General features: G+C 42.0%; 1 protein-coding gene and 1 non-coding gene across 18 annotated transcripts in view; both read right to left on the reverse strand.

Annotated features, from left to right (window-relative positions):
* Window positions 1–26,436, reverse strand: part of RBPMS (RNA binding protein, mRNA processing factor) — a 249,869-nt gene that overhangs the window by 33,426 nt on the left and 190,007 nt on the right. The window contains exons 9-10 of one of the 17 annotated variants that reach the window (XM_055567184.1): window positions 21,738–21,780; window positions 19,422–19,519 (exon numbers count right to left, since the gene is read on the reverse strand). The exons of 14 other annotated variants lie outside the window; for them this stretch is intronic. In XM_055567184.1, coding sequence (XP_055423159.1) covers window positions 21,776–21,780 — 5 coding nt within the window. In that variant the 3' untranslated portion in view covers window positions 19,422–19,519; window positions 21,738–21,775. The remainder of the gene's footprint in view (window positions 1–19,421; window positions 19,520–21,737; window positions 21,781–26,436) is intronic. 2 more of the 17 variants (XM_055567183.1, XM_055567185.1) reach the window with 2 other exon arrangements.
* Window positions 16,156–16,227, reverse strand: TRNAF-GAA (transfer RNA phenylalanine (anticodon GAA)). Its single transcript has one exon. It is a non-coding gene; the product is annotated as a tRNA-Phe (tRNA).

Consider the following 26,436-nt stretch of genomic DNA (forward strand, 5'->3'; position numbering starts at 1 on the left):
CCTTGGATGTCTGGATAGTTTGTGAACCCCTTAGCCCCTCCAGCCCTTACTCTCACCTGGTTTTCCCTCCTGGTCTAGGATAAGTGAGTTATTTACCTGGTTTGACCACACACGGTTCCCTTCCCACTTCTAGGTCTAGTACATACACATCTCTTCTGTCAGGCATGCACCTTCCTTTCACCTGGTGTAACTCTTATTCATTCTTTAAAGGATTCCCCTTAGACGTCACTTCCTAGAGGGTAGAAGGGAGGTGAAAATGACCATCTCTGGGGCCATGAGAATCCTCTCTGTGTTCTTTAAAAAAAAAAAAAATTAAAAAAATATTTATTTATTTATTGAGATTATGAGCATCTTATTAGTTGCAGCATGCAGGAACTTCAGTTGAGCCATGTCTGATCTAGTTCATGACCGAGGAACGAACCTGGGTACCCTGCATTGGGAGCACAGAGTCTCAGTCACTGGACCACCAGCAAAGTCCTCTCTCTCTGTGTTTCTGTGTTTTGCTACATTCTGCACTCCCAGTGTCACAGACACCCTTTGCTTACCCTGGTACCTAGACTAGTACATCAGAAGGTATTAAGAAGTCAACTCTTTGCTGTGTATTTGATAAAATGAATGGAGAAAAAAAAAAAAAGAGAGAGAAATTGCCCTTCAGGAGGAAATGATCAAGTTGTAGATTAATTCAACTCTGTGTGGGAGAGAAACAGGCAGAGAGAGGATGAAGGTGAGAGCCTGCAAATCCTACTTTTAATTTTATTTTTTGGCTATACTGTACAGCATGCGGGATCTTAGTTCCCCGAACAGGGATTGAACCCGTGTCCCCTGTAGTAGAAGCACAGAGTCTAAACCACTGGACTGCCAGGAAGCCCCCAAATGCTACTTTTTAAGTAAGATTACACTTTAACTCTATATTAATAACACCTATTTTCATATATTTTATACAAAACTGAGAACGTGCAGATCATTATTCTGAATCCTTATTAAAAAATCTGGAGAGAGATTTCTTCAGAAAAGTGGAAAATACCCTACTCCAGTGGCTAAGACTCTGTGCTCCCAATGCAGGGGGCTTGGGTTCCATCCCTGGTCAGAGAACTTGATCCCACATGTCACAACTAAGACCTAGCACAGCCAAATAAATAAATATTAAAAAAAAAAAAAATCCTGGAGAAAAGGGCAGGAATGGATGTCGTATTTTAACGATGAGAAAAACTTAAGTGTCTGAGCTGGGATTAGAACCCAGGTCCCATGTCTTGGACTCCCCTGGTGGCTCAGACGGTAAAAAATCTGCCTGCAATGTGGGAGACTTGGGTCCAATTCCTGGGGAGGGAAGATCCCCTGGAGAAGAGAATGGCTACCCAGTCCAGTACCGTGGCCTGGAGAAGTCCATGGACAGAGGAGCCTGGTGGGCTATGGTCTATGGGGTCACAGAGAGTCAGACACAACTGAGCGACTAACACTTTGACTTATTTTCACCCACGTCTCATGGTTCGGGCTCCCTGGAGCACAAGTGGTCTTCATCTCTAGCATTCAGCATACTCAATATACTAGAACAAACTCCACGAGGGCCTGCCTGATAGATGAAGAATTCGGCCAGAAAAAACAGCAGCCATGTCACAGAAGGCCCAAGTATGATGAAAAATTCCAAACAAGAAAAATAAATCCAGGACTCTTAAGCAAGCAACTCCTACTCACATACCTCTGCAAGTAGTTGATCCAAGTTTGTTAAGCAAACCCTTCAAAAACCAGCCTTACGAGGCCCACTCTTTTGAGGACTATCCCATTAGGACATGCTCTTCTGATGTAATAAGGGCTAAGAACACAGTCCACTCCCAGTTTCTGTGGCCAGGGACAGTGAACACAGGCTGTAGGGGTTGAAGAGTGTCCCCACTAAAATTCCTGTCTGCCTGCAACCTCAGAATGTAACCTTTTTGAAAACAGGACTTTTTGGAGATGTAATTATTTAAGGATCTTGAGATGAAATCATCCTAGATTTGGTGGTGGAGGTGGGCTTAAATCCAAAGACTGATGTCCTTATAAGAAGAACAGAGGACACAGAGAAGAAGGTGATGTGAAGACGGGGACAGAGGTTGGAATGATGCAGCCACAAGCCAAGGAACCACCAGAAGCTATGAGACACACGGGATGGTCTCTCTGAGTTTCTAGAAGAAGCCAACCCTGTGGATGCCTCGACTTCAGACTTCTCTCCTCCTAAACGGTGAGAATATATCTCAGTTGTTTTCAGCCACCCGTCTGGTGGGAATCTGTTGTCATGGCCCAAGAAAACCTCTGGTTCCCATAAAAGGTCACATACTTCATCAGCTCCCCAAGAAGGTAAGTGTAGGGGGACAATCAAAAGATTCGGTGAAAAGTTCAAATGAATGTGATACCAATCGTGAATGGAGTTTGTCCATTCGGCATAGGGAGCCAGCTGTGTTCAGAGCTGGAGACCCTAGGAAAAAATCAATTAGTGCTCAGCACTCGCTCTACTCTACCTGCTCTTTTTTTGAAATTAATATTTATTTTGCTACACTGGGTCTCAGTTGTGGCACTTGGGCTTAGTTGCTCTGAGGCATGCAGGAATCTAAGTTCCCAGGCCAGGGATCAAACCCACATCCCCTGCACTGGAAGGCAGATGCTTAACCATGGGACCACCAGGGAAGTCCCTCCACCTGGTCTTTAATCCAGTCCTTGGCCATTTTCTTTGTTTCAGTTACTAATTCAATTTAGGATAATTCCTAAGTCTTCAGTGGAAAAAGTTACAAAAAGTGGGGAAAAAGTGGAAGCAGTGATAGATTTTACTTTTTTAGGCTTTAAAATCACTGCAGAAGGTGACTGCAGCCATAAAATTAAAAGACACTTGCTCCTTGGAAGGAAAACTATGACAAACCTAGACAGTGTTATTAAAAAGCAAAGACATTACTTTGCTTACGAAAGGTCCATATAGTCAAAGCTATGGTTTTACCCAGTAGCTGTGTACAGATTTGAGAGTTGGACGATAAAGAAGGCGGAGTGCCCGAGAATTGATACTTTCATACTGTGATGTTGGAGAAGACTCTTGAGAGTCCCTTGACTATAAGATCAAACCAAGGAATCCTTAAAGAAATCAACCTGGAAGGTTCATAGGAAGGACTGATGCTGAAGCATCAATACTTTGGCCATTTTTGTTAAGAGCTAACTCACTGGAAAAGACCCTGATGCTGGGAAAGACTGAGGGCAAAAGGAGAAGAGGGCGACAGGATGAGATGGTTAGATACTGTCACCAACTCAATGGACATGAATTTGAGCAAACTCCAGGAGACAGCGGAGGACAGAGGAGCCTGGCAGGCTGCAGTCCATGGGGTTGCAAAAGAGTCAGACACAACTCAGTGACTGAACAACAACAACATAAATATACAGCTAAGATTTCCACTTCAGTGCAGACATCCTAAACACATTCAAGTCAACTCATCCAAAAATGCACTCACTATCGCTCATAAACCGATGCCTCTTTATGCCTCCCCACACTCCATTATCCCATCCATTCAGGTACAAGCCTCCTTCATTTCTCATATCCAATGACTAGAGTTTTAACACATTAAAGATGATGATGCAGACTAACGATAATAAGAGTAGCAAGAAAGTAGCTAATGTTTATGGAACATGTCTTACAGGACACCCACCATGCTCACACCGCTGGTGGGAGGCTCCAACTCCAGCCCCTGAGCGTCATGAGGAAGCACAGGTCCTCACAGGTTCCGTTCCTCGTCCGCTGGCTCACAGCAAGCGACAGAACCAGGGTGTGCATCAGTCATCTCCAGACCCTCCACTTCTCTGCCTCTTCACACAGGTGGCATTTCCTCCGTGCCTTTCTCATAACTATCTTTCCCTTTACAGCCTTAATTCTACCACCCAAATGAGGTTCCCAGCTGGACTCTTAACAGCCTCCCCTTGACTTTTAAACTGGTTTCCTAATGACTTCCACGGTCTTTCCACTCACTTTCTTCTCTCCTAATACATATTCCTAAAGCAACCCTTTAAACCTGCAGGCTAACCCAGACCAAAAAAGGTATGCCAAGGAAATTCCAAAAGCAAGCTGGTCTTTATTCAACTGGGGCACCTCCCCTCCAGGTTAAAGGTTTTTGGGCCGGGCCATGAGCGCTCACTGCTCCCAGGGTCCCATTCTTTCCTTACTGGGCAGATGTTCCATGTTAAAATACCTTCCAGTCTAGGACAGAGGATGAGATGGTTGGATGGCATCACCGACTCGATGGACACGAGTTTGAGCAAGCTCCAGGAGTTGGTGATGGACAAGGAAGCCTGGCGTGCTGCAGTCCATGGGGCTGCAAGGAGTTGGACACAACTGAGCAACTGAACTAAACTGACTCTTGATCTGAGCGAGGAAGGAAACCCAGAGAACAAGCTGCAGGAAAACTGTTTCTCTGGTGACTTAATTAAAGTCATCACTGTTACTGCCTCTTGCTCATCAGAATGGCCCATTTTCATACCTCTTCCTTCCTGAGACCTGGAACTGCAGGGTGGAGGATCACCCAGAACTTCCCCAGCAACTTCCCACCCAGACATCACAACTGAACTTTTACGTTTCTCTCTGAGAGCTGGTCAACAAGCAATTAACTGCAATCAAATCTAGATGTTTAACAGGAGCTCTATTTCCAGAAAGCACTGGTGGTTTTATGTTTGTTCGTTTGTCTTTTTTTTAAACATATTCGGCTGCACTGGGTCTTATTTGCAGCTTTCCAGAACTTAGTTGAGGCATGAGGTACTTTAGTTCCCTGACCAGGGACTGAACCCAGGCCCCTTGGGAGCATGGAGTCTTAGCCACTGGACCACAATGGAAATCCCAAGCGTTGGTTTTCTATCATATAAACAACATAAAGGGCTTCCCTGCTGGCTCAGATGGTGCGGAATCTGCCTGCCAATGCAGGAGACCCGGATTCAATCACTGAGTCAGGAAGATCCCCTGGAGGAGGAAATGGCAACCCACTCCAGACTTCTTGCCTGGAGAATCCCATGGACAGAGGAGCCTGGTGGGCTACAGCCCATGGGGTCTCAAAGAGTTGGACACAACTGAGCAACTAATACACACATACAACATAAAAACATTCCCCCAGATCTACTCTGCTAGAGACCCAGGTAAGCTTCATGAAGATAGAATACTCTCATGGATTCACTACTAGATATTCCCTACTAGCAATTATACTATTAATAGCTGTATTTACTAACATGCCATTTTCACAGTGTCTGGAGCAAAGTAGGCACCCGATAAATATTCCCTGAGTGGATATACCCTTCCTTTTACATAGCACACCCCCTCCTTCCTCTATATTCATCCAGAACTGTACTGTCAGGTAAAATGTTTCTTCTGCCTCTCTTGCTGCCCAAACAGACTTCTCCATCTGTAGTAGGTCATTTAATTATAAAGGGATCTCAGACTGTCCAGAAGAGTGGGTGTGTGGCTGTCCATGGGACCAGCCACATAGCAAATGGTTGTAATAAGGGTATTTATACAGTACATACTTGGTGCAAAATATTTTCCAGACTGTAACCTATTTATTTGCCAAAACATCCTTATGAGGTACTGCGATTACTACTCCATGTCACAAAAGCAGGATCTAACTAAGGGTTTAGAGGGACGAAGTGACAGGCACAAGGCCAGGCAGCGGGGAGGAACGGGGCCATGATCTGAATTCACGCAGTACGGCTACAGAGCGCATGCTTTGACCCACTGTTAAAACGGTGTTTTTTTTCCCCCCACCCCTAGCCAAACATCTTCCCCACAAGCCATCAAGTTTCACTTTACAAGTTAGAAAAGACAGGTCACCACCTTCAAAGACAAAGAACAAACAAAACGCTACTTTAGGGTAGCTGAATAAATATCATAAGAAGTCATTTTGGCAACATGACAATTCTGGTCTGCTTCTCTGGGCACTGATGATGTGTAATGAACACTTAATTTTTAAAATTTATAATAAAAAGAAAAGCATGGTCATAAGGTAAAATTTTTAAAAAATATTTCTTTGATGCGGACCATTTCTCAAGTGTTTATTGAACTTGTTACCACGCTGCTTCTGTTCTGTGTCTGGGCTCCTTGGCCGGAGGTGGAACCCGCCACACCCCCTGCATCGAAAGGCGAGGCCTTAACCACTGGACACCAGGGAAGTCCCCAGTCATAAGGTAGTTTCGACATGAGTTCTACAAAACTAGTTAGAAGATATACAATATGTATATAAGCACTAAGTAAGGGAGAGAGAAGGCATGAGAAATTAATTATAGGTGTGGATCACAGAGATGGCAGATGAGAGATGGTAACAATGTGTGAGTTACTGAGAATACTGGCCCGAGTAGAAAGAAAGCAGAAGACATTTCTTGCTCTGTTTAAAAAGTATTTAAGGAAAAAATAACCACTTTGTGCTTCAGTAAAACTTCCACTTGCCACTGACCTTCGTGGGGCATAGATGTATTGATACCATTTGCTGAGGGAAGAAAGTGGGGAAGGGAGAGATGTTTACAAGAAAGTACAGGCGTAGGTGTCTTTTAATGAAACTGCTGTTTGGATACATCGCTACTTAGTTATTGGAGAAGGAAATGGCAACCCACTGCAGTATTCTTCCCTGGAGAATTCCATGGACAGAGGAGCCTGGCGGACTATTGCAGGCTACTGTCCATGGGGTCGCAGAGAGTCGGACACAACTGAGCAACTAACGCTACACTCTTTAGTTATACAAAGAGATCATCTACAAACTGTTTCATTAAATGACAAGCTCCCTGAGCCCAGAGCCTGCATCTCTTTTGCTCACCACAGTATCCCCAGTGCCTAGTATAGCACATTTATCTAACAGAAGTTCTTTTTTTTTTTTTTCCTTTTTGGTTTGGCCACACCAAAGGCATGTGGGATCTTTCATTCGCTGACTAGGGATCAAACCTCTGCCCCCTGCATTGAAGTGCCGAGTCTTAACCACTGCACGGCCAGGGAAGTTCCACTCATCATTTTTGGATAAATGCTCTGTTAGGCACTAAATCTTTGCACATGCTGATTTTCTCTGAGATAAATTCTAAGACCGAAAACGACTATGTCGGAGGTGATGAGAATTTTTAAGGATGTTGATACATCTTTCTGTGTTGAAATGTTTCAATAGATATTCCCAACAGAAACAGAAATATTTGTACCAGCTTTTAGTATGACAATATTGGGGATTATTATTGAAAACAAAACTAAACAAACACAGACAATTTTAGAAGCAAAAAATCTCTATATTACTAAGTTAACAAAGCTGAACTCACTCATTGCCAGGTTCTTATTTGGAGCAGGTGCCACCTAGGAAAGTCTTCATTAACGCATGCTGCTCTCTTAAAAAAAATCCAGGAAGGACCAAACAATCTTCACGGCAGCTCCCATAACAGCATATGTACCCTGACTACTGCGCCTATCACCGGCATTGAAAACGATCTCTTTCTGTATTTTTCTCCTTCTCCAAGTTGTAATCTCCTACTCCCATCACTTCTGTCTGGCACACAAAAGATATTCAATCAAAGTTCATTAAATCTAGGGAATTCCCAAATGGTCCAGAGGCTAGGACTCCTCTTGCTTTCACTGCTGAGGGTGTCAGTTCAATTCTGGGACGCGGAACTAAGATCCACCAAGTCCTAAGGCATGGCCGAGTAAAGTTTACAAGTTTACAATGTGCATAGTTTTGAGGGACATTTTGTATGACATTAAAACAAAGTCTGTTAAATTTAATTGATATTACCAAGTGCCTGCAACTTATCACACTGTCAAGCACACGTAAAATTAGGAAATGATCAACCCAAACGATGTATGATTTGGCACATTCCCTTGACTTTTAAGAAAATATCAGTCTAAATCTGCACAGGCCCTGGTCCTGGAAGTAAAGGCAGAGATTTTAATAATCTGTCATAGCTGTCCGTTTTTAAGAGCTTGAAGATGACTCTAGGAGATAATGAAGCAGAACCTCAAAATACACCTTAGGCAGTGATCCCCAACCCTTTCTGATACTGGGGACTGCTTTTGTGGAAGGCAATATTTCCATGCACAGTGGGGTGGGAGGGGTGAGGTGAGGATGGTTTCGGAATGATTCAAGTGCATTATATTTAATGTGCACTTTATTTCTATGATTATTTCATAGGCTCCACCTCAGTGGATTAAGTCATTAGATCCCAGAGGTTGGGGACCACTGCCGCAGAGTACAAACAATACAAATCCACACACAGGCAGGAGCACGCTAGCCTCTGGCCACGTGAGGCATTTCTGAATGAAGCTGTGTATCTGAATAGAGCCCCTGCTCTCATGCCTTCCCACCTCCTGCTCTATGAGCTCAGGAACTCTATCCCTCTCGGTTCTCCATCTATGTCCACTGCGCACCCCAGGTTCCGTGCCCTTGACTTATCCACAGGGAAGGACAAGAATATTCACAAGTCATTGGCAGAGTGTTACATCTTGAGTACACAGATGACAGGCGGGTGGGCCAGCCTGGTAAAACCCATGTCATCCCTGCTCCCTTCTTTGCCGGTTCTCTCATGTCAGAGCAATTGTAGTCTGTAGTTCACTATTCTGAAAATAATTCTGATTTCAATATGCACGGCTATGTCAAAAAGTTCCAAGCATACTTTGTAAAACTCAAGGGAATTTACCCATCTTTTGGAAATCAGGAAAAAATAGGCATTCGCTTATGCTAATATTGTTGTATCTCAAGGGGCCTTTCCAATCACTGAAAAGGTACAGCCTCTACACCAAAAGGTGTTGGTCCTACATAAGACCCACTGAAGTCAAATGTCATCATCTCTAGAGACAGATGGATATTTCAGAGTTTCTCGGGTGATACTATAATTTGGACTCCTAGAAATTCAAATTCAAACTGCAATTTTAAAATTGAAGACACAGCAAAAAAGAAAAAAACAAAAACACCCAAACATTAAAAACAGAAGCAATATTTTAAGAAATTCAATAAAGACTTTAACAACGGTCCATATTAAAAAAAAAAAAAAAACCCTCTATAAAAAATAAAATTGAGCACATTACTTAACCTAGAGGCAGCTGTGTCATTTATCACCTTCCTGATTGTGGCCGCTTGGGCACTTTACTACAACCACGGCCATCACCACCTCACCCCCGCCCTCCAGACTCTCAAAGCCCAGGGGGTATGACAGCCACATCGCATGCATGATGAATGCCAAAAAAGCCCCTCCACGAGCAAGCTTTCCCAAGCTCTCCTTGCCATGGTCCCTGAATGGCACTTGGAAAGTGAGGAGGAACATTTGAAATAACGAGGCCATTTATTCCTCATGGCACTGTGGTGATTGTCATTTGGTAATATTAAAAAGCAAACCAAGGGGCTTCCCTGGTGGTCCAGTGGTTAAGACCACCTTCCAATGCAGGGGGTTGCAGGTTCAATCCCTGGTCAGGGAGCGACGATCCCACATGCCATGAGGCCAAAAACCAAAACATAAAACAGAAATAATACTGTACCAGATTCACTACAGACTTTAACAATGGTCCACATTAAAAAATGAACTGAATGAAATATCATCATCACTCTTTACTTAACATCAGATTATCTCAGCACAGGAACGCTGATGGGTATGGCAAAGGCTGCTTAAACATTTCTCTGTGCCAAGGTGTTTTAACATTTCTTTCAGGAGGTTAGAAATCAATTACTTAAATAGGAAGTCTCATACCTCCCATTACTGTGAACTCTGAAAAAGTTACAGGAAAATAGCCATCAGAACACTTCTGTCCACAGGTAACGTAGTTGAGAACATGTAGAACTCGCTTTCCTCGATGCATTCACTTTTATAATCTAGTGACCTCAGAGGAAAACTAATACAAACAAACTCCCACTTCCAGAAACATCTGTTGCAAAAGCTGCTCTCCTTGGTCCCCTGCACTCTCAGAAGAGACACAGATCTCACTTTACCACTGAAGGTTGCGCTTCCATCTGCGCACTCGAGGGTGGCGCTGAATAAACTGTTTTCTAAGAGGGTTGAACCTTGAGCCACAAGCTGGATGAAATAACCGGTGGCCTTCAGCTAACAACAGCAACAGCAACTAGGACTCCTCTCGCTTTCACTGCTGAGGGTGCCAGTTCAATTCCTGGACACGGAACTAAGATCCAGCAAGTCATAAGGCATGGCCGAATGTTTACAAGAGAATGTGCATAGTTTTGAGGGAAACAGTACCAGCTCAGGGTACTGGGCCAGCATGAATGAATATAGCCCAAGGGATGCAAAAATGTCAATTTAGTCAGGACACAGGTGGGCTTCCCTGGTGGCTCAGAGGTTAAAGCATCTGACTGCAATGTGGGAGACCTGAGTTCGATCCCTGGGTCAGGAAGATTCCCTGGAGAAGGAAATGGCAACCCACTCCAGTATTCTTGCCTGGAGAATCCCATGGATGGAGGGGCCTGGTGGCGACAGTCCACGGGGTCGCAAAGAGTCAGACACGACTGAGCGACTTCGCTTTCAGGGGCACTAGAGGTAAAGGACTGCCAATGCAGGAGATACGAGAGATGAGGGTTCCATCCCTGGGTTGGGAAGATCTCCTGGAGAAGGTAACGGCAACCCACTCCAGTATTCTCGCCAGGATAATCCCATGGATAGAGGAGCATCGAAAATACAGTCCACGGAGTCACCAAGAGTCAGACACGACTCAGTATGCACACTGCCACTTTTTCTCATGTTTGATAGCATCTCTGTCAATGGCTTCAACACATATTTGCTAAGTACCTACTGTGGACCAGATGCCAGGTGAATGCCATCATTTAAAACTTCTCCAGCCCAAATTCGGGACAGTAATGATGAGCCATGAAGGAACCTTATTATCTACACAACTGAAATGTGTGCTGTGCTTAGTCACTCAGTCATGTCCGACTCTTTGCGACCTCATGGACTGTAGCCCGTGAGGCTCCTCTGGCCATGGGATTGGGATTCTCCAAGCAAGAATACCAGAGTAGGTTGCCATGCCCTCCTCCAGGGGAACTTCCCAACCCAGGAATCGAACCCAGGTCTCCTGCATGGCAGGCAGATTCTTTACCAGCTGAACCACCAGGGAAGGTAATTCCTACTTAATTGAATGTATCTTGGTGATCTTGGGGTGGGGAAGAATGTTCTTGAAAAACAACTATTTGGAAATAGAACTTATTAATTTCAAGATGGCAGGCTGTTAGGATGATGTGATCTGTCATCTGGAAAGTGTTGGAACAGCTATAAACTCTCCAGGGAGTCCGCAAATGGTCACCAAAAAGGACTAGACAAGGGAAGAATAAATGACCTTGGATCAGTAGTGCACATAATTCCAAAAATACGGTAAAAAGCTCCCATGGCACAAAGGAGCTCAACTCATTGCTCTGGGATGACCTAGAGGGATGGGATGAGAGGGAGGTGGGAAAGAGGATCAAGAGGGAGGGGATATATGTATACATATAACTGATTCACTTCAGTTATACATACAGCAGTTATATTGTACAACAGAAATTAACACTGTAATGCAATTATACTCCAACTAAAAAAAAAAAGTTTCACCTGAAAGTCAAACCAGTGTTTCTCTCCTACATTTTAGCTGTAAATGTTGCTAGCTGTGCCAACTTGGACAATTTTATCTAATTTCTCCAAGCCTCAGTTTCCTCAGATAAAAATACAGACTATGATATAGCTTCAGCATAAAAAGGAACTGAAAATTTGGGGCTCAGACAGTAAATGTACCAGAGCACGCGGTGGTAGCTAACAACTTAATCCTATGACATTAACATAGGAAAGGAGGTGAGTCTGGGAGTGTCAATGATGTCTATGCTATAGGAAATCTATGCTAATGACAAGAAATTCCCTTGGGTCATCAAATTGTCTGGGTCTGCACCTTCCTGGAGGAGACAGCAAGGACTGGAGCTTTGGAATGCGTGCTCTAAGCCACTTTTCATGTTTCTTCCTCATTCTTGTTGCTGTTGTTGTTAATGTTTTAGCTGTACCATGTGGCATGTGGGATCCTGGTTTCCCGACCAGGGATTGAACTCGTGTCCCCTGCAGGGCCGGGTTAACTGCTGGCATGCCAGGGAAGTCCTTTGTGTTTCATATTTACTGTTCAACTTTTTTACTGAAGTGAAAGTCGCTCAGTTGTGTCTTTGTGATCTTTGTGATCCCATGGACTACAGTCCATGGAATTCTCCAGGCCAGAAGACTGGAGTGGGTACCCTTTCCATGGACAGAGGAGCCTGGTGGCTATAGTCCATGGGGTCACAAAGAGTTGGACACGACTGAGTGACGAATACTTTTTTTCCTTTCTCTCTTTTTACTAGGAATAAGTTGATGATCACTGGAAGATACAGCTTTGTTAACTATATGACATTTACTCTCTTATTTTTTAAAACAACAGTGCTCTTTTTTAATAGCACAAGGCTTCCTTTCAAAGAAGTCTCACTGCCCTTTAGCTTCTCTAAGAGAATCTGATCCACTCAAAGTTCCACTTAACCTCATAAACATAACTGGCCAAGTACCTCTGGAAACTGTTCTAACGTCCCCGGTCACCCAATTCCACCAGCTACGACAGGACTAAGTTAGAACCGCAGCTCCAAAGCTGATGCACCTCAGTCCCTAACTGGTCAAACTATATTTTCCATTTTTTCTCCATCTCTTTGCCTCATAAAAATCAGAAAGATTTAAGCATCAAGTGTAAGAACAACCATAAGAAAAAGCCTACGTCTTAATTGTGCAGGAGGTGAAGAGCCACAGTGTTGACTTTACAGTAAGATAAACAGTAAAAACTTGCCAAGCACTACTTCTGCAATCCCCCCTCCCCACCCGCCTCATTCCTGAAGACTGCACTCATTCTTGGGATGTGAATGAGGAAGAGTTCATCTGAGAGAACAGGGCATCCTAACCTGGTTAGAAGCCCTGAAATACCGAAAGACAACTGGAGGGCTCAACCTAACTGAGCTTCTTCATTTGAATGGAAAAGTATGTCTACTGCATGAGGATCTCAGGTCTGGGATGATCAGATTACCTTCAAACTCTAAAAGGTCGCCTGTTGTTCAGTTGCTAAGTCACGTCTGACTCTTTGCAACCCATGGACTGCTGCACGCCAGGCTCCTCCGTCCTTTACTATCTCCCAGAGTTCGCTATCATTCATGTCCATTGAGCTTCCCTTGTGGCTCAGACAGTAAAGCATCTGCCTACAATGTGGGAGACCCAGGTTCGATCCCTGGGTCGGGAAGTTCCCCTGGAGAAGAAGATGGCAACCCACTCCAGTATTCTTGCCTGGAGAATCCCATGGACGGAGGAGCCCAGTAGGCTAGTGTCCATGGGGTCGCAAAGAGTCGGACACGACTGAACAACTTCACTTCACTTCATGTCCATTGAGCCAGTGATGCTATATAACCATCTCATTTCCTCTGTGGTCCCCTTCTCCTTTGTCTTCAATCTTTCCCAGGGTCCTAAAAGACCCTTCAAGCAGGGTGTTTTCCAATGAGTCCTCTCATTGCATCAGATGGCCAAAATTTTGGAGCTTCTGTCCTTCCAGTGAAAATTCAGGGTTGATATCCTTTAGCATTGACTGCCTTTGATCTCCATGCAGTCCAAGGGACTCTTAAGAGTCTTCTCTAGCACCAGGTTTGAAAGATCGATTCTTCTGCGCTCAGCCTTCTTTATGGTCCAACTCTTATGTCTGTACATGTCTACTGAAAAAACCATTGCTTTGACTATACGGACCTGTTTCAGCAATTTGATGTCTCTGCTTTTTAATATGCTGTCTAGGTTGGTTATAGCTTTCCTTCCGAGGAGCAAGAGTCTTTTAATTTCAAGGCTGTAGTCACAGTTTGCAGTGATTTTGGTTGGCTGTTAGTGTTGGTCTTTTCCAGATTTACACTAATACATAAAACTAGAGAAACCTGCATGAGAGAGTGAGGAGAAAGGCTGGCTGGCTCTGACATGACTTCTGAGCCCGGGTAGGTGATCCGGGTAGGTGATCCATGCAGGAACCAAGGAGTCTGTGGGACTTCTCCACCTCCTTAGGAGTCAAGATACCAGAACACCTTGACAGTAGAAAGGATTTGTCCAAACCATTCTGGTGCCAGGGAGATTTCTCACAAATCTAGAACTGGGAGCTGGTTAACCAAGGTTTTGGTTTTTTAAATTGAGAGGGAGGACCTTATTGTTCAAATCTGGAGTGTGGCTAAATAATTTTAAAATGGCGTATTATTATAGCCATTGAAAAGGATGATATGAGAAATCTGTATGTATAAATACGGAAAAACGTTGACAAAACACTAAAAAAGTAAACAGGTTACAGAACAACATGAGTTCGCAAAAGAGTTGGACATCATTTAGGGACTAAAAACAACCACAACTGGAGAAGTTAGTAACTTCTTTAAGGCCAAACTTCCTTATCTGAAAATTATTAAAGAGAAAAAGGGGAAGAGAAGGAGGAAGGGAATGCCTGTTCTCATAGGCTGCCATGAGAATTAAATAAGGTAATGTAAAAGATTTGGAAAAATCCTTGTGGATATAACACATATTCAATGATATTATTGGGATTACTTCTGGATAGTGGATTTTACATTTTCTTAATTTTACACCTGTTAAATCCTATGTCAGTAAAAATATACAGAAGAAAAATACCTAAATCTCAGCAAACGAGCCACTTAAAAAACAATTGCTACAAAAAAAAAGGGGGGGGGGGTGATATATGTATAATTTCTTTGCTGTATGCCTGAAACTAACAACATGGTAGATCAACTATACTAAAATAAAAATTTAAAAACACACACACACAACTACTAGATATTATGTGTCTCAAAATAACCTTGAAGGGCAGGTATAACTGCTTCCCTGTTAAGACACTGAGAAACCTCAGGGTGAGAGAAGCTGAGAAACTGGTCCTATTTCCCACAATGGACGTGTGACACACCTGGATTTCAGAACTCAGACCTCCTGACTCTTGAAAATACTTCTAGAAAAGTCAGTGCGATGCAGAGTTAGATGTAACAAGATGTGATGCCCAAGTAGACAGGAGCTTCCACCCTGGGGTGGCCCTCAGTTTAGGCTGTAATGTATACATGCCAGTTAAAACTTAGGCTCTGCACAACAGCCAAAAGGTGGGAACAACTCAAGTGTCCATCGACTGATGAATGGCGAAACAAAACGTGCTCAGTTCAGTTCAGTGGCTCAGTTGTGTCCGACTCTTTGTGACCCCATAGCCTTGACTAGATGGACCTTTGTTGGCAAAGTAATGTCTCTGCTTTTGAATATGCTATCTAGGTGGGTCATAACTTTCCTTCCAAGGAGTAAGCGTCTTTTAATTTCATGGCTGCAGTCACCATCTGCAGTGATACTGGAGCCAGAAAAATAAAGTCTGACAATGTTTCCCCATCTATATCCCATGAAGTGATGGGACCAGATGCCATGATCTTCGTTTTCTGAATGTTGAGCTTTAAGCCAACTTTTTCACTCTCCTTTCACTTTCATGAAGATGCTTTTTAGTTCCTCTTCACTTTCTGCCACAAGGGTGGTGTCATCTGCATATCTGAGGTTATTGATATTTCTCAAGCTATGGTTTTTCCAGTAGTCATGTACGGATGTGAGAGTTGGACCACAAAGAATTGATGCCTAAGAATTGATACTTTCAAACTGTGGTGCTGCAGAAGACTCTCGAGAGTCCCCTAGATGGCACGGAGATCAAAACCCAGTCAACCTTAAAGGAAATCAACCCTGAATATTCACTGCAAGGACTGATGCTTAAGCTCCAATACTTTGGCCACCTGATGTGAAGAGCCAACTCACTGGAAAAGACCCTGATGCTGGGAAAGACTGAGGGCTAGAGAAGAAGAGGATGACAGAGGATGAGATGTTTGGATGGCATCATCGACTCAATGGACATGAGTTTGAGCAAACTCCAGGAGATAGTGAAGGACAGTAAAGCCTGGCATGCTATACTCCATGAGGTTGCAAAGAATCAGACATGACTGAGAATCTGAACAATGAACAACAACACAAAGAGTATATCACTAAATAAGGAATGAAAAGAAAAATAAAGTTAGTCGCACAATCGTGTCTGACTCTTTGCGATCCCATGAACTATAGCCCTCCAGGTTCCTCTGTCCATGGAATTCTCCAGGCAAGAATACTGGAGTGGGTTGCCATTCCCTTCTCCAGGGGATCTTCCCAACCCAGGGATTGAACCTGGGTCTCCTGCATTTCAGGCAGATTCTTTACCAACTGAGCTACTAGGGAAGCCCCAAATACAGATTATTCCCAAATAAGGAATACAATTGTTTAAAAGTATCTTTATGGACAATATGGTAACTGTGATGAAAAGGAAGCAAGCTATGGGACTGTAGACTGTTCTCCACCTCTTTCCCTGTCCATCTCTTTCTCAGAGCCGAACCTACGCACTTCCTTCACCCTTTTCTCTTGCAGCTCCTTTCTCCAAACTTTCAATCATTTTCACTGTGCTGGATCCCCTCGAGTTTTTCTCTTTCTCTCAGCACTGTTTTTCTCAAACAGTGCTGAGGCCCAGCATAGGATGCAGGAGCTAGAGACGATCAGGTAAACGAATTATGAAGCCCACGGCACATACAGTTTGGGGCTCAGATGGTGAACTATGAGAAGAAGCTGTGAGTGTAACCAGTGGCCGCAGGCCAGCCAGTGGGAGACAAGACTAGTTTGCAAATGTTTCCTAGACGGAAGAGAAGCTGTTTGGAGAGTTGCTTCCGGACCTTTCATAAGAATGAATAAAAAGAGATGAGAATGGGAAGTTTAGTTGGGAGACCTGCTAGAAGAATAGCCTTATGCAGGGTGAGGCTGGAGTCCCAGAAGATGCCTCTCCGGGCAGCTGTGAGGTTGTGGCTAGAGCCCATGGTGTGGAGACTTCACACTGGCTCCCGGGAAAGTTCTGTTCGTTCCTCTGATCCCATTGCGAACGAAGAACAAGAAGCCAGCCTGAGGGTTCACAGTAACTTATCACAAGGTTTTGTTGGTAGTTATTTTTTTCCCACACTCAGAATATCTTTAGATGAGAATCAAGTCCAAAGGGGCAAACGGTGCTGGAAATAAACAGGGGTGGGGGGGGGGGGCGCCCACTGGGAACATTTCTTGAGAGTATGTGTCCGAGAAACAGGCTGACATGCCCTTTTTAGGATGGAGCCAGAGAGTATTATCTGAATCATCACCCTGGCACTTTTGATGATGCATTAAAAATTTTATTATTGGAGCACAATTGCTTTACAATGTTGTGTTAGTTTTTGTGGTACAAGGAAGTGAATCAGCTCTATGAATATATATATAATCCCTTCCCTCACAAGCCTCCCAACCCTGCCATCTCACTCCTTTAGGTCATCACAGAACAAGATGATGCATTTATGCTTAATTTCGGGGGATGAGAAAAAATACCTAAAACAAAGCTACCGCCTTCAAAAACCTAATGCTGAGTTCTTTCTGATAAAGCTGTTTACCCTCCTCACACATTTCTAATAGATTCCAATTTCTTCCGCATCAAAGTCACTCCTAACTGTAAAAAGGATTTCCATTTGCTCTTTCCTTCCTTCCCAACTCCCTCCCCTACCCACTACCACATAACTCACCTCTCTCTGGGTAAAGTTAATGATTTCTTGAAAAGTTATTTTTGCCATGGAACATCAAAATCATTCTTCCTCTTCCCTGGAATGTAGTTTGTCTAAATCTGGGGGTAGCCATGCAGTTCAGAGTGCATTTCCCAAGGATGTGTATGCTTCCAGACCCCACTTCAGAGCTTCCCAGGTATTATTATTATTTTTTTTTAATATTAATTATTTATTTGGCCGTGCCAGGTCTTAGTTGTGACCTGCAGGATCTTTTTTTGTGGCAGATGGGCTTCCCTGGTGACTCAGGTGGTAAAGAATCTGCCTGCAATGCAGGAGGCCTGGGTTTGATCTCTGGGTTGGGACAATCCCCTGGAGGAGGGCATAGCAACCCACTCCAGTGTTCTTGCCTGGAGAATCCCATGGACAGAGGAGCCTGGCGGGCTACAGTCCATGGGGTCACAAAGAGTTGGATATGACCGAGCGACTAAGCACAAGCACATACCGTCTCTAGTTCCCAGAAACTGAACCCGGTCCCCCTGCATTGGGAGTGTGGAGTCTTAGCCACTGGACCACCAGTTATTAAAATAAAACTGAGCTTGAAAATTTGATCTCAGTGGAATGTCTCTACTTTTAGTAACTTCTTACGCCTATCATCCAACTTAAATGTAGTCAGTATTCACACCTTTAACTGTCTTCCTTACTTCATCAGAAGGAAAACTGTAAGATCTTTGCTTATCCTTCTTTAGAAGGAAAGCTATACAGTGACTGCTCGTGTTCAAGTAGATTAAGTGTGTTCTGCCCACGTGTAAGAAACCACACTTTCTGGAATATCTCATTTTTTTCCCTGGAGAACCATCTGCCAGAAATCTACATTCTGAAGGGCTAGCATGTAAAGGTGGAATTAGATTTGTACCACGAGGCCCAAGGATTAAAAACAGGTTGCTGGGTGGAAGTTCTGGTGAGTTACAAGCAGAACTGAAGAATCAATATAGCAAGTATTTATTAACTACTACTGTGTCTAACACTACATCCAGTCTTATTACTCAGGAAGCTTGGAGATTACAGAGGGGAGGTAGAGAGTAATTAGCGATTTCAATACCTGATACAGTATGATGTATACATACTATTATGGAGACATTATGAATACAGCATGACAAGTTTTCTCTAAAGGAATGAACACAATTCCACAGCAGCAACTCATCTAGTAAGGCAGTTGATCCAATAGGGCAATGAATTTCTCTCCTCTGGCGAGTCAGACAGGTTTTCCAAAAGAGCAGACTGATAAGATGACTTCTATAGGACAAGTAGCTAATCTGCAAAAGGACTGAATTTACTGCCAGAGAATGGGCACTGAGCAAAAAGCCCCGAGGCAAAGATGGGACATGAGATGCCAGCACAGACTCCCAGAGGCTGTGTGTTGGTGAGAGGGGCAGAGTACCACGGTAAGGTGGTGAGACTCTCCCCAAAGGACAGTGGAGCCCTTCTTAGGCCACTACGGGATCTATGAAAAACAGCTTTCCATCAGAAAGCTATTTTAACTGCTATCATAACTGCTGCTAACCTGGGATGTAAATACAACAGCTATTTTAAAACAATATATGTCACCTGAGTGTTGAGGACTCTTTCCCACACTGTGCAGTATGCAAGGGAGAATTCTACAGAGAAGTGGTGAGAGGCTGGGAAGGCTTGAAGTGAGTTGACAGGGCTGGAAACCCAGCTGGAGGGGTGGTCATCAGAGGCAGAGGTGGGAGCTATTTGGTTTGATCCTAAAGTCAGCAACCTACCTGTCTTTCAAAGGGTCTGTGCGACAAACACTATCCATACCAAACATACAAACACACACCGAACACATGAGAATATACATACCTGTAGTCTCAAGTAACTTGGATTCTCCTGAACTAAAATCTCATGACTCATTCACTTAAGAGTATCACTTAAAGGAGTAACACAATCCCTTCTACAAACTGGAAAAGAAAAAAAAGAGCGCTCCTGTGGTTTCATTTAATCATTTGAAGGCACTTGATGTTTCTCTAGAGCCTCCCACTTTTATCTGCTGGTTTGTATTATGGCTCCAGAATTTTAGATGACTTCACAGAGGAAGCCAGGGAACTTTGAAAAGACATCATTTACATTTGTTTGCCGTATCAAGTGGCACTTAAAATATATAAATAGGGAGATGTGGGGAAGAAAAACAAGAAGATTTCTCAAGTTTCCACAGGTTTACTGAAGATCCTTTTTATTTGGGGGTGAGGGGGGGTCAAGTGGAAAAATGATTATATGATTTCAAACATTTAAAAAAAGAATCACATAGTTTCCCGTTTGCACATCTCTTTTGGTATTTGTTAATATCAGAGTCTAGGTCTTGGGAGAGGCCAGTGTATTTTAGACTTTTAAAAGTTCACTTAGATTTGAACTAAAAGTGGGAGACTGCTAATTGCTAAATTTAGCTTCTATGCAAAAATCACTACATTCAAAATTTAGCTCAACCTTTGAGGAATAAGTATTTGCCAGAAGTCAAATTAAAAGGCTATTTTAGGAAAAGAACTTAAATGGAACAAGTTTGAGAAACATTTACTATATAATAAAATGCCTTTTGAAATACCTTTAAATGACACGGCTTATTCTTGTTTATTACATTTTTCATAAATATATCTAGATTAAATTTCTCCATAAATACATCCACTGATAAATTGAGAGAGAAATGTTATGAAAAGTGGTGTGTTTAGGTGAAAGGATGGACTATACAGTCGTCATGTTCCCACAGGATTCCAGCTTCACTATTTATTATCGTGTTAAAAACGATCTTTAAAGGGCGTGGGAAAAGGTGCTTCAAAAAAAGTAGTTTTTCTGGCAAAATTTGAAATTAAGACTCTAAAGTCACTAAGGTTTGGTTAAATGTGGATCTTAAAAAATACACAGGATCAGGCAATAAATTAGCAGTCCTAAGGAATGATAATCAATGCCTGGATAAGCACCAGAGAATCAAATGACGGGATAAAGTGGGGAAGCCTCTGGAAGTCACTGTTCCATCTTTAACTCTCCTGGGCTAAAGGCTAAATGTTCAGTTCCTTTCTTTGAATCTGTCACCTTGCCTCCTTTAGCCTATCATTTCTTCTAAACGAAGAGGAGCAATTAACTGGGCTGTGATTAAAGAAGAGAAGAAGGAAGCAGACGTTATGTATGAGATCGAGGCAAGACCCATATGTTGAACTCTGTTGTTGTTTGGTCACAAAGTCGTATTGGACTGTATGCGACCCCATAGACTGTAGCCCACCCAGGCTCCTCTGTTCATGGGATTTCCCAGGCAAGAAAAATGGAGTGAGATGCCATTTCCTTCTCGAGGGGGAACCTTAACCCAGGATTGAACCCAATTCTGCAGGCAGATTCTTTACTGCTGAGCCACCTAGGGAAGCCCATATTGAATTCTAGGTACCTTATCTTGTGCCCTTGGGGAAAACAGCAATTTCCCTTAAGAAAATTAGAGTTGATGTACTCTGATACATGGCTGTATGCTATATAAATTGTTATAATCTTTTATACAGGGTTATATAAAGTGTGTTTTTAAAGTTTCATGAAAATATATTAAAATAACCAAGGTAAGTAAATAACTAAATACAAAAGGAATGGACCATTAGATGAAATTCATTAATGGCTGTTAATTACAAAAACAGATTAGGATATAACTAATCATTATGCAAGGAGATCCAACCAGTCCATTCTGAAGATCAACCCTGGGCTTTCTTTGGAAGGAATGATGCTAAAGCTGAAACCCCAGTACTTTGGCCACCTCATGCGAAGAGTTGACTCATTGGAAAAGACTCTGATGCTGGGAGGGTTTGGGGGCAGAAGGAGAAGGGGACGACAGAGGATGAGATGGCTGGATGGCATCACCAACTCGATGCACGTGAGTCTGAGTGAACTCCAGGAGTTGGTGATGGAAAGGGAAGCCTGGCGTGCTGTGATTCATGGGGTTGCAGAGTCGGACACGACTGAGCGACTGAACTGAACTGAACTGAATCATTATGTGGACCTACTGCTGGTCTAAGGTATTCTTGCCCTCTGACTGCAAATTCAAACCCAAATCTGATCAAGCTTTCCATTACTAAACTACTAACTTACAGAAAAGTCAGAAACAGGATCACACTAAACATCACCACAGAGATACAAGCAGCAACACCTTACCGGGAATTGAGGGACAAACAATTTGGGTTCTTCAGTAACTACACTGAAAGGGAAAAAAGAGAGAATGAGAAGGAACACAGGGATGACTTGATGAGAAGAAATTTAAGAGACCAACCAAATGTAAAGACTGTACATAGATTTGTATCTTGATTTAAACAAATTGTTAAAAACATCAAAACATTATGCAAATAGGCTTTACTTTTGCATATGAAGTATTCCAGAATAAAAAGTTAAAAAAACTAGGAGATCACCATTAAGAAAAAAATGTCAACACTGAAAGCAAGATAATTTGTAAATATAAACTCTTTCTTGTCTGTCCTCTGGGTTATCTACTTCCCCCAACTCGGAGTGTAAATACCAAGAGGCCATTATAATATCACAATTTGTGTCTATAGGGAGTATAATGCAACCTAGCGACTTTGTACGGAGAAGGCAACGGCACCCCACTCCAGTACTCTTGCCTGGAAAATCCCATGGATGGAGGAGCCTGGTGGGCTGCAGTCCATGGGGTCTTTAAGAGTCAGACACGACTGAGCGACTTCACTTTCACTTTTCACTTTTATGCATTGGAGAAGGAAATGGCAACCCACTCCAGTGTTCTTGCCTGGAGAATCCCAGGGACGGGGGAGTCTGGTGGGCTACCGTCTGTGGGGTCGCACAGAGTTGGACACGCCTGAAGCGACTTAGCAGCAGCAGCAGCAACTTTGTACGAGTCCAGGAATTTAGAAAAAGGTATTTCTCGAGCAACTAACCATGTTCTAAATGACACCATGTTAAACCTGAGTTTCAGGTTCTCCGGGTGAAGCCGTATTATTTGCAATGTGCCATTCTGTAGTGCTTAACATATGTCAAAGCACATTTTCTCATTTTACTCCTGATACAGCTCTGCGAGGTCACAAAGAACAGGGAGTTCATCATTATTTTAAAGGGAAACCACCAGCTCTGATGGGTGCTCACGTTATCAGTTTTATGGGAAAGAAAAAAGAAAACACAAAACTACCAGATTCTTCTTCAACCAAATGATAAAGAAACTATCCAATGAAAATAAACAACAGTAGTGAAGAAAGCATTGTTTTAACAGAAACATATCAGTAAGGGAAACAAGAAACAGGAAAACTAAAAATACCAATCTTAATGGCCAATGCATATATGACAAGAAACTAAGTTTATTAATAAACAAGCAAAACGCCATGTCATTTAGACCTATCAGCCAGAAGGAATCAGTTTATATATGCGATAATAGCCCCAGAGGAGGGGGAGAGTCAGGGAAACAGGCATCTTTAAGCCTACTGAGTTTCCATCTTTGTGCCAGTCACCAATCTTGGTGATATAATCAATCTACCCTTCAAAAACACAAGATGAAAAAGTCAAGTAAGATCAACCTCAGACTCAAGTGTCTAGTCTTTTTGGAGGAAAAGTCAGTGAACCCAAACAGATCATTATGGAATGACAGATCCATACTATCTTGATTCTACAAAATCACCAAAATTTCCGAGGTATTAAAGGGAGTGCAAAGAAACAACTAAAGTACTTATACAAACAAAGAGAAAATGTCAAACAAACCCACCCACATCACGGAGTGTCTTCCCCACTATACATTCCATTTCAGGGACCAAGGTCAGGTGCTAAAACAAGCAGAGGAGACATGTTCCAGGAGTACTCCATCAATGGTACACTGCTACAAAGCTAACATTTCACACTAATCTAAATATTTAACTTTCTGCCCCTGAGCCTATTTTAAAAGTATCTAGTCAATATCATAGCTCAGTCTGTTTTACTTTGTTTTTAATGTGCATAATCCAAAGATACTCTTTTCTGAGATAAATTTCATTTCTTTTTGATGACCATTCTGGCTAAGAAATGTCCCATGTTTCCATTTTTAATATCACTGCGGAAAATTGCAGGACATGTAAAACTACTTTTCATTATTCTTCTGCTCACATAAGAAGAAAATAATCAATGCCATAAAATGACTAGTAATTCCAGTGCTCTACTACAGTTCCTTATTAAGGAATATGAAGAATTTAAAAAACAAAAAATAACAATCTGTTTTCTAAAAATCTTATCCTCAGTGAGGTCATAAGTGGAGCTTTCTTGAGAGGATTTAAAAAAAAAAAAAAGTTGATTTGACCAAACTAAAAAGAATGGAGTGGAAGGAGTCATACTCCATGACTTCAGACTATACTAAAATAGACAAAGCTACAGTCGCCAAACAGGAGGTACTGGCACAAAAACTGACATACAGATCAATGGAACAGTAAAGAAAGCCCAGAAATAAACCCATGCGCTTATGGACAATACTTTGGAAAAAAATGACAGATCCATAATTTGGCTCTGTCAAAAGCTCCAATACTTTGGCCACCTGATGCAAAGAGCCAACTCATTGGAAAAGACCCTGATGCTGGGAAAGCTTGAAGGGAAAAGGAGGAGGTAGCAGAGGATGAGATGGTTGGATGGCATCACTGACTCAATGGACATGAGTTTGAGCAAACTCTAGGAGACAGTGAAGGACAGCCTGGCATGCTGCAGTCCATGGGGTCACAAAGGGTAGGAGACATGACTTAGCAACCAAACAACAACAACAATTTTCAACAAAGAAGTAAGAATATACAATGGAGAAAAGACAGTCACTTTAATAAGTGATGCTGGGAAAACTGGCAGATATATGTATAAGAATGAAATTATTAATAGAATATTCTCTAACACCATATACAAAAATAAACTCAAAATGGATTAAAGACCTAAATGTAGGACTTTTCTTCTAGAGAAAAACAAAGACAGAACATTCTTTGACATAGATCACAGCAGTATTTTTTTGGGGGATCCATCTCCTAGAGTAATGGAAACAAAAACAAGAATAAACATTTTGGACCTAATTAAAAGCTTTTGCGCAGGAAAGGAAGCCACAAACAAAAAGACAACCTACAGACTGGAAGAAAATATTTCTAAATGACGCTACCAACAAGGGATAAATCTCCAACAAAATATACAAAAAGATCATGCAGCTTAGTATCAAAAAAACAAACAACCCAGTGAAAAAGTGGGCAGAAGACCTACATAGATATTTCTCTGAAGAATACAGATGGCCAAGAATCACAAGAAAAGATGCTCAATACCAGTAATTATTAGAGAAAAGGAAATGAATACTACACTGTGTATCGCTTCATACACAGAAGACCATCATCAAAAAGTCTACAAATAAGAAATACTGGATAGAGTGTGGAGAAAAAGCAACACTCCTACACTGTTGGTGGGAGTGTAAATTGGTATAGTGACGACGCAAACAGGATGGAGGTTCCTTAAAAAACTAAACACAGAGTTGCTTTATGACCCTACAATCCCATTCGTAGGCATGTACCTGGAGAAAACCCTAACTTGAAAAGATATACACACCCCAGCGTTCACAGTAGCATTATTTACAATAGTCAAGACATGAAAGCAACCTAAGTGTCCCTTGACAGATGACTATATAAAGAAGATGTGGCACACATATAGAATATAGTAAATAGAGTAACACTCAGCCATAAAAAAAAATGAAATACCACTCACAGCAACATGGATGGATCTAGAGAATATCACATGATACCACTTATATGTGGAATTAAAAAATTAAATATATAAATGAACTTACTTACAAAACAAAAATAGACTTCAACAAAGACCTACTATATAGCAAAGGGGACTGCATTTAATATCTTGAAATAATCTATACTGGAAAAGAATCTAAAAAATAATATATGTGAATTTATAACTCAAACACTTTATTGTAACCTGTAAATTAACTATATACACTTCAGCTAAAAAAAAATTTTTTTTAAAGATGCTGCCAGGTATCAGAAAGAATGATTGAAATAAACTGAAATACCTTGAAAATATAAGCATACAAGTTCATTATGATATTGAATAATATAGCAAGTTAAAGAAAAAAAGTGACAACCCTCCCTCCCCCCAAAACAGTGATCACCAATGTAGACAACAGGCACCAATCTTTTAGGCTCAAAATTATCGTTGAAAGGGAAATAATCAGTATCCATTCCACCTTTTTGTTTTCGGAAGAACTGTATTTCAGAGTAAACAAACAGAACTGGTAAACTCATCATTTTTCAAACCCTAACTAAATAATGAGGGAAAGATCAACAGAGGAAACCAAGGAATTGAAACCTTTACAATGGAATCTGAATCCACAGGTCCATCCAAACTCAGAATAACCCTAACATTAGTTACTTCATAATGCAATGCCATAGCAAGTATTCGGTACCCCACCTTGACAGAAAAGTGAAATCTAAATTCAGCTATAAAATTAAAATCTAATCAACCTTTCAGTTTGCAATAAATTAGAAGGGACACAAGAACAAATAAAAGGACATCTCAAGAAATAAACAGAAAAGCCCAGGAAGATAGTTTTTTCCCTCAGGAAAACTGACACTTTTTTTCAACAAGTCAATGGAGCAAAAATGAAAGAGTGTGGCGATCTCTTCTAGATTAAAAGACACTTAAGAGACTTAACTAAATGCAATATACTGACCTGGTGTGAACAATCCAACTGTAAAAAGTCTTGAGTTACATATTTTAACATTTGTGATGAAAAGCCATACAAATATATACATACTGATATGAATGTGCTTAGTCGCTCAGTTGTGTCTAACTCTTTGCAACCCCATGGACTGTAGCCCGTCGGGTTCCTTGGTCCATGGGATTC

This window comes from Bubalus kerabau, chromosome 2 (genome assembly GCF_029407905.1).
Source record: "Bubalus kerabau isolate K-KA32 ecotype Philippines breed swamp buffalo chromosome 2, PCC_UOA_SB_1v2, whole genome shotgun sequence".
Lineage (NCBI taxonomy): Eukaryota > Metazoa > Chordata > Mammalia > Artiodactyla > Bovidae > Bubalus > Bubalus kerabau.